Source organism: Necator americanus, chromosome II, assembly GCF_031761385.1.
Source record: "Necator americanus strain Aroian chromosome II, whole genome shotgun sequence".
Classification (NCBI taxonomy): domain Eukaryota; kingdom Metazoa; phylum Nematoda; class Chromadorea; order Rhabditida; family Ancylostomatidae; genus Necator; species Necator americanus.
In genome coordinates this window covers 3,396,932-3,405,924 of record NC_087372.1, presented here as the reverse complement: position 1 = coordinate 3,405,924, position 8,993 = coordinate 3,396,932, and the positions used below count along the sequence as shown (strand labels likewise).

General features: G+C 33.7%; 2 protein-coding genes across 3 annotated transcripts; one reads left to right on the top strand and one right to left on the bottom strand.

Annotated features, from left to right (window-relative positions):
- Positions 1–386: 386 nt before the first annotated feature.
- RB195_016762 (uncharacterized protein) lies at positions 387–4,772 on the bottom strand (the record flags this gene model as incomplete). Of its 2 annotated transcripts, XM_064183448.1 has the most annotated exons (7): positions 387–540; positions 652–782; positions 1,940–2,017; positions 3,380–3,540; positions 3,650–3,870; positions 4,447–4,607; positions 4,725–4,772. In XM_064183448.1, the coding sequence occupies 7 exons, from the start codon at positions 4,770–4,772 to the stop codon at positions 387–389; spliced, it is 954 nt and encodes a 317-aa protein (XP_064039329.1). The 2 variants fall into 2 exon arrangements, with proteins under 2 accessions (XP_064039329.1, XP_064039330.1); XM_064183449.1 differs by lacking the exon at positions 4,725–4,772 and having other exon boundaries at positions 4,447–4,517.
- Positions 4,773–8,194: 3,422 nt separating this feature from the next.
- Positions 8,195–8,497, top strand: RB195_016761 (uncharacterized protein; the record flags this gene model as incomplete). Its single annotated transcript, XM_064183447.1, has 1 exon — positions 8,195–8,497. One exon carries the CDS (start codon positions 8,195–8,197, stop codon positions 8,495–8,497), a length of 303 nt encoding a protein of 100 aa, XP_064039328.1.
- Between the last annotated feature and the right edge of the window lie 496 nt (positions 8,498–8,993).

Sequence of the window (8,993 nt, the reverse complement as noted above, 5' to 3'; positions counted from 1 at the left end):
GAAAAGTCACACAATAACACTCAATGATGCACATACATTCGATGATAATAATTGTATGTAAATATGCTGATAGTATGACACAATATGCGAATACTTAAGTAAACGCATTTCATATGAATCGATTCAAGAGAAAAATTGATTGAAATGAGACAGAGAGGTTTTCAGAAACTATTTCCTAGAACGAACTATCAAAAATCAACAAAAAAACTAGAAATTCCTAATTATTTCGGAGCAGGAATAATTCTTTGGAAGTAATTTGAGCAACTAGTTGACAAAATAAAAAAATAATAATAAATTGAAGTGACTTTACCTAGAACACTGAAGAAAAATATTACCGGATAAAATCCTTTAAAAGGATTTTTTTTCCGGCGTGAAAAAAAACCGTATTAGCTTCTCTGGACGGTGGACACTCTACGATTGATGGTGGTTCTCGTACGATGCAGAACAACAGAGGTCACCACCGCCGAAGAGGAATATTTTGACCGTAGCGGCCGGAAGATATTACGTCGAATTTCATTATTGAAAACGGCCACAATGATTCTGGAGAGAAATCTTTTAAAACACAAGAAAAAAAACACTAAAATTCAAAATAAATCGTTCAAAAAAAAAATAAGGGAGAAAAGTCGTGTGTCTTCCGACGTAACAACGAACCCGGCACCAGTGTGATTGATCCCCCAGATCAGCGTTGTAGAGCAAAAACGTGTGAATCGATCAACAAAATTAGTTGAAATATAATGAAAACAAACAACGGTGAATGAAAATAGAATTGTCGTACAGATTGTCTGAAACAATGTGGAATTAGTGTGCAAGCGTTTTTTTCTTTTTACCAACCATTTAGCTCTTTTTCTCGAAAATTCGCGGATTTTTCCACGTTGAACGATCGAGTTCTCTCGAACAAGGTATCGATTTTTCGGCTAAGAAATGGGAAAAATGTGTCCGGATCAATTCTGTACACTTTGGCTAGATCCCCTTTTTTTCACAATTTCTTTTTTTTTCTTGGTTTTGTACGATAAAAGTTGTTAATTTTTGAAGTGGTTCGAGAAAAAGATAGTAATCAACGTAATATTAAGAGTCGTAAAGGCAGCATACCGCGAAATTGACGATTTTTGGAATCTATCCACAATGAATGATTGAAATAGGTATACGGATCATGAGTATGAGTGCGATCATACCAAACTTCCATATTTGTTTATTTCACATTTATTTTATATTTTTTATATTCATATTTTTTCATATTTATCACATATTATAAAATATTCATATTTATTGCATATTTTTACATTCATGTTTTTTTTCATATTTATTAACAGCGTCGAAAACGACCTTGGCGATCGAAGTTTCCTACGAGGCACCGACTGACGCTCCACATCTGCGAGCGCAGGCAGGTGTACGCCGCGCCTTTTGGCGAGGGGACGGTCAACGGGTTACTGAATCTGTCTCTACCGTCCGCTTCAAAATGCAACGTGTATGGCTGCTCTCACAGACATTCATAATACGTCACTAGGTCTTTCGTAGGAAAATTCGATCGCCACGACCATTTCCCACGCCGCTTTTTAGAATTATTAGAGGAAATGAAGCGTTTTTGTGCTCGTATTCATGATCTAACACCCGTAACACCATCTCCTCTTCAAGGCCGTCAATTTCGTGGTATGCTGCGTCCAAAGACAGGAAAACTGTCGCAACTCCAAGTAGAATTAGGATAATATGGAAATACTAGTACAAAAAAAGAAATACGCGAAGTATAGAACACGGAAGTACAGAAATACACGTAGAGTTGGTAGAATTTAGCGTAGGTGCAATAAGGAAGGAACAAATCTTTATTTAAGCTTAAATAGGTGCTCTGGATCTCTGAGAAAAATTGAAAGAGCAAAATTTAATTGGTAATTTCTGGCTTCGATTACTGACTGTGTTAAAAATCAACGGCAGTATCCATTCTCACCTGAGCAAACAGGCGCAAATCCTTTTTGAATCGATTCGTAGATCCATACATTAATTGTACGTTTCTGTCTCTGATCACCTGAAATTTCTTTTCTTATAATCAAATAAGGTGACGGACTATATTTGAATATTTTATATCATTCAGATTCATGATCTCCACTTTAAAAAAAAGCGAATGAAATGATAAAATGGGACAAATATTCGAAGATGGATCAAATAAGAACCGGTAGAACTCTTTTGTCCACTGGTGATCGAATCAATACCGTAATCGAATAGTATTCCCGGGTTTTTGTGAAACCTAACGTAGAAACAGAGCGTATTTTTGGATCGCCAAGCAAAACCCAAAGTTATCCCAAGCCCAAAATAAAAAGAAGGAAGGATATCACGACCATCTTTTCATCCAACGCACGTACGTACATTAGCACCAAAAGATTTTTCCGGATATTTTATTCCATAAAAAGAAAAGATCGAGGGTGACGTGATCGAAGTGACCAAGACGAGACAGCTTGCAGCGAATAAGCGTTCCTTAAGACTTTATTTCCTTAAAAATACATTAAAAGAGGGTGAGAAAGCTAAAGTGCTCTCAAACAAGATTGCGACGATAAATGTCGACTCATTCGAACAATCAGCGACCTTAATCGATAGTTTACGGTGGAGAAGATGTGGATCAATACACTCTTCAGGAAACCTTAGCAGCATATGCTCCAATTTCACGAAATAGGAAGAAGAGCAATCCACTGAATATTCTGGCTTGATTGTCCTAAGAGTTCCCATCCACGATCAATCACTTTTTCAACTCATACTTATCCAAGATCTGGGCCAGAGAGATCAACAGTTTATTTGATTGATCGAATGATCATCGACAATTTTGATGACCACACTGTTGATTGAAATATCTCGGTTGTTGAGCAAAAAAAAAAGAAAATTTTTAAAGGAAAGCTGGAAAGAAACTTCTGTGATAGCTTCTAACACGTATATTTAGTGAAATTCTGCAGAGTTTCTGGTTGCTGGCGGCACTTCTACAGTAACCCGTGGGTGCACACGGTTATAACGCCATTTTTGGATTCTTATTCGCCGATCGGCATTGATTTCCTTATTTCAAGTAAGGGACCAATCGAATCCTACAAATACTGGGATATTAGCAGAAAAGATTGACGCCGACATCGTAATTTAGAGCCAAAATTTAATCCAATAAAAAAATCGATCGATAGATTAAGAGATTGATTTTCAGCAACTAATCCATCCATAAGTCATCGGATCTAAGATACCAACATTTTTTCTCGTCCATTTTTATTAAAGGGATTAAGAGCCATGACAAATACCGCATGTGATCAGCACCAAAGGGGATCATGTCGAAATCAATCAATGATCCATAAGCTCATGATGGGATGTGTAACATAAAACATAAAACAAAATAACAGAAAAAAGAAATCAAACCAACCAATCTCAATTTAATAAGTGTCAATATATCGAGGCAGCAGACAAGCGAAAATAAGGATATACCAAACCAAAAATCCATAAATTTCGAAAGAATTTGTCCACATGAACTTGCGCTGAACGTAAATTCTAGCGTTGATCGATCAAAAATGAAAAAACATGGAGCTGAAATAGATCAATCATTTCGCCAAATTTCCACATGGGACCGCATCCTTGTGCTCTTTTTTCCAATGGAAATTTCTCATTCGTCAATGTTCTAAACGTCTCAACTCACCTTCAAAATAAACACAACCATAGCCGAGACAAATAATAGTAATTATAGATATATAAATAAAAGTTGATTTATTCGTGAAAAAATCCATGTATCGTGTGGGCGCAAAAACGCAAACGAAACGATTCAACGACAGTAGTAACATTGAAAAATATGAACCAGCTTGAGCGATTATCGTCATTTGACCAACGGATCGATTCACGGCGAACAAAGAGGAGAAATCGCTGAATCGCCGTAATAAAGCGTGCTTAGCGCCGATTTTCCAAATTTTCTTATTTTTTATTTATAATGTTATTTAATGTATTTAAATGCATGATGATATTGAAAAATGCAAAAATAAACACAATCAATATTTAAAAAAAAATTGATAAATCCTAGTATAGTACATAGCAATATTAAGTTCTAGTACCAATCAACCAAAAACAAGTGTGTATACGGAAATATGCACTGCAATATCTATGAATAAATAAATAGATAAGTAAATAAATAAATAAATAAATAAATATGAGTAGTGCACACATATTTGTGGAAAAAAGAACAAGTAAATAAGGAAGAAAAAAATACAAGAAAAATAAAATAAATACAAACGCTACGTAAATACAAACAATATTTAAACGAAAAAGTACTAAGGATCATTTGAAACTTTTGATTTTCACTGGAAGTGGAAGACCATGGAAATTTCTTCAAAATAAAGTTTTCTAATAAATTGAAAATCAAAAGAAATAACAAATTGTCATATTTTAACAAATTCCCATTAATGTTATTGTATTTATGCTGAAAAAAAAACGTGGAAAACTCACAAGAAAATACATGGTGCAACCCAAAATATATAGGACGATACTAGAAGGCCGTTTGATAAGGAATGAAACATCGTTAAATACCCGAAAGATGTGTTAAGCGATTTAATCATCACAGTTAACCATACACAAGAGCCATTCACAAATAATCCGACCACACCGAGCTGAATCAGAGGGAAAATCGATTTCAGTAGGTCAACATTTTCCAGGTTTGATCTCCACACGACCAGAATTTCTTAAGTCTTTGCATAAAAAATCGAAAAAAAATGATTCTTACGCACAATTCCACAACATATCATCGCAATATTATTCTCCACTTCTTCTTTCATTGCTCACCTACGAGAAAAAAAAATTAAAGAGTTACGGGAGTTACGGTCAAAAACAGTAAAACAACAAGGTCAACAGTAGGAACATGTAAAAATGTAAAAAAAAGCGTGTAGAAAAATACGTGCAAAAAAATGAATAAAAATGAAAGGAGGAAGAATTAATGACTGCTTCATATTTTATTTTCATATTCATATTACTCGTATATTTTTTCATTCATATTTTTCAAATTTTTTATTACACATATAACGGATGTTATAGTATAGTTAGATATGATAAACAGTAAAAAAAACAAGTAAACAGTAGTACATGTGGTAAAATCAACAAAACAGTAAACAGTAATATATATATAGTAAATTGAAAACGCATGAGAGGACCTTTGAACGTGAGAATTTACAGCTTCTTGATCTTTGAAATTTAAAAAAAAATCTTAAAGAAATGAGAAAAAAAAGAAAATTGAAGTAAAACTACAAAATAGTAAACATCAGTATAAAGAGTAAACCAAAAAACGGTATGAAGGAACCGTTAAACATAAACATGAACCACGTTCAGTTCAGTAGGGATTTTAAAATATTATTTCTTTAAAAAAAAGAGCAAAAAAAGGAAATTGAATTAAATTTCCATGCAGAAAAGCTGCTATGAGGCCTTTGTACGTAGGATTATAGGAACGAGTCTTGAGGTACTATTTATCGCACTAACCATATAATCACCTAATAATTGCGTTACGACGTTATGACGATCAGGGGAAAAAAATTATACTCATGCAAGAACTGGAGAAATCAACGATTGCACACATTGCAGGTGCATGCTGGTAAACAGCACAATAAGCTTTATATCCGCGAGAGTGGGTCAAAGAAAAAATTTTTTGAGTTCCTGGAAATTCTTTTTTTCCGAATAAGACTCCACAGCATCCTTCTTTGGTCCTCTAACTTTATCTATGTTATTAAAATATCTGTCTTTGAAATGAAATTTGAATTTGGAAATAATAATAATAATAATAATAATAATAATAATAATAATAATAATAATAATAATAATAATAATAATAATAATAATAATAATAATAATAATGGACTTAATAATATTTAGTAATACTTAATAAATCTTCAAATAATATAAATAATGGTAAATAATGTATAAATAATACAATTATTTAAATAATTTATGGAATAAAAGAATAGGAAAAATAATAATAATAATAATAATAATAATAATAATAACAATAATAATAATAATTTCAAATAATTTTATTCTATTTATTAGCTCATCGTAACCAATTACACATCCATGCCACCGTTTTCCTTTCCATTGCCTTCTTCATTTTTTTTCCTCTCCTGTTCTTCGAAGAAAATTTCTGCGGAGTTCACTAATATATTATAGATATGTAAGTTTATAAGTAAAGCTAGAAAAAAAAACTGGAATTGATGTTGAAGTAAAATTTTTCATATGAATTTTTTCGTTTCATTCAAAGTCATTAGAATCTCATTAGAAGGAGTGAAACTATACAATTAACTGCTCAATCTCTGCTACCACGGACATTAGGCGCCTGATTTTTCAATTTCATCTGTCAGCGGCGAATAAACATTGAGTTCTACGTTCTACTACGTAGCTATGACCAGATAACAACCAAACCACAGCGCAGCTCAACTTCTTTCCGATATTTTTCTGGCACAACTTATAAACATGCATATATGTGATATATTAATGATATAAAGCAATAAAAAGATTTAAGAAAGAATTTAACAAAGAAAGTTTTGTGAATCAAGTGAAAATGATAGGAAAATGGACAAAATACTGAAAGTACTCCTTAAATGTGTTTTGAACAATTGTACATCTCGAAAAGTGTATACACATTAAAGAACTTACTACTACTCCTACTACTACTACTATTACTACTTTGGAGAGAATGTAGAACTTTTTGTGATGTACGGTTTTTCAAAACACATTCCTATTAAGGTGTGTTTTCAATGATTTTGCCCAATTTCCCTCATCATTTTCTCTTGATTCAAAAAAAAAAAATCCTCTCTAAACTTCCATCTTCTCATTGCTTTAAAACGTAAGAAAACAATAACAAAACAGTAGTATAGATAGGCTTTTATCCGTTAATCCTGTAAATTTTTTTTTCATCCATAGTAAATACTTCTATTTATGATTTTTAAAAACGAAGAAAGTGAGAAAGCAGTGGAAAAAAAGATGGAAAATTGTAGCTCACAGCGAGGAGGATCAACCAACTTACGCTTCCAAGAAACTTTCTGCGTATTACAGTTCTACGTAAAAAAAAATAATATTTACGGATCCAATTTCGCACATGAATGCACATTTTTTAAACTAAATGAATCACAGCTAAAGAAATTCACGCGTTCTATTCACAGGTGTATAAATCTAAGTAACTCTAACTAAATTTTACTGAGACTAAACTAATCTCTTCGCTAATAAGAAATACGCAAAATCTGAAAAAAAAGTTCCTTCTTCACGTCCTCCCAGTAATCTATACGTCATAGCTAATTAATCCGCTTCAATCCAATTATCAATAGGCTCATCAGGCATCAGAATGATATGTGTTCGAATCAAAAACGTTGAAAGAAACTTATCTCTTGGATTAGGTTCCGAAATGAAGGAAAAAAATGAGTTTTATGAATGATTGATTATCTGGAATAGAAAAATTAACTGGTTTTTGATTCAGTTAATCGCCCTTCCTGAACCTAATGAGATATTTCAACGCAATTGACAGAAAAAGGAACAAAAAAAAAACAAAAAAAAGAAACAAAATACAAATCTACAATAAAAAATCAGACTGCAGAGAAAAAAAAACATTTTTCTTGTAACACACCGAAAAAACTGTAGATATTTTCATCTTCATAAACATTAATGGGAATTCTTGATAAAACGCTTTTTTGTGAAAACTATTAACACATTCCAGGCAGGCATCCAGCCAGAATTTCAGAGCTGTTTTTGAAATTCTGCTGGACAGTGAAATGTTTTTACGAAGAGTTCTACCTCGTGTCAGAATAGTTCTGCATTGTGAGGAGATAGGTGGCCTGCCAGAATTTCACAGCTGTTTTCGAAATTTTAAAATAAATGCTTAAGCTGTTAGCACTAAGACAAGTTGCACTGTGAATTTGCATGCTAACGCTTCCGATTCCTTTGGTTATTACTATTACTTATCTATAAAATCTCGGAGCAACTTCACTAATATTGTGAGCAGTGAATCCATCGGTGCAATTATCATCAGTCATCGTCTACTCGTTGTTAACAATTACTATCTTTCATTGCCACAATAGATCTGTACATCCACATTCTCAATGGCAACTTCTCTCAAAATCCGGAAAGAGGTCGTGACTCGCCAATTTAATGTGCTAGCCGACGCCCTGAAAAATTATGCCAGTCTGGGTGAAACTCCTCCGTGGACGGAGATTTCACGGCAAAAATGTGCGAAATAGACTCAGCGTTAGTATATATTCACACTGTACAAACTTCTCTCCAAAACGCCATTTACGCGTTTGCCGAAACTGTCGACAGCATAGAAATGCCACCAGGAGGTGAAGAAGAAAAGCGCGTTTCGGAACACATCGAAAAAGTCAACACGCTTCTTTCCAAAACGGAAACATTTCTCGCGCGTCTTGAGATGCAAAAACACGTCTTGACGACGAAAATGAGAACTCAAACAGGAGTACAAGTATATCCGGACCCTGGAGTGCAAAATCAGGAAACATCGGTGGGCCGCGTTTAATTACTCAAGCTTGAGGTGGTGCTGAATAAAGTTGCTAAGTAATATCCCGCGTGTCACATAATACGAGACCGTCAACTACCGAAGCCCAAAACAAGTCCTCCAACAATACGTGAGCGTTCACTACAGTATTAGTGAAATATTTCTGTTCACTACAAACCACATGAAAGAACTTGTGTATGCAGGTGCATGCATGCAATCAGCTTAATTATAAGCACGAAGGACGAGTTGCTAGTCGTAGGTCATGAATGATCTAGAATTAAAGCGACCATCGCCTACTACAACAACTACTTATCGCATTTCAGCCTATTGCTTTCTTGTACATTTAGTGGTTTATCAAAAAAATCATTACCATTCACTTTTTGGATCTTCCAGAGAAGTCTAGGATGTCTTTGATATCGCTCTCGCGATCAGATCGCAAACACAAAAAAAAAACAGAAAAAAAAAACGAAATAGAATAGAGAGCTAACACAACAAACAGTTCAAGCAGGAAAAAAAG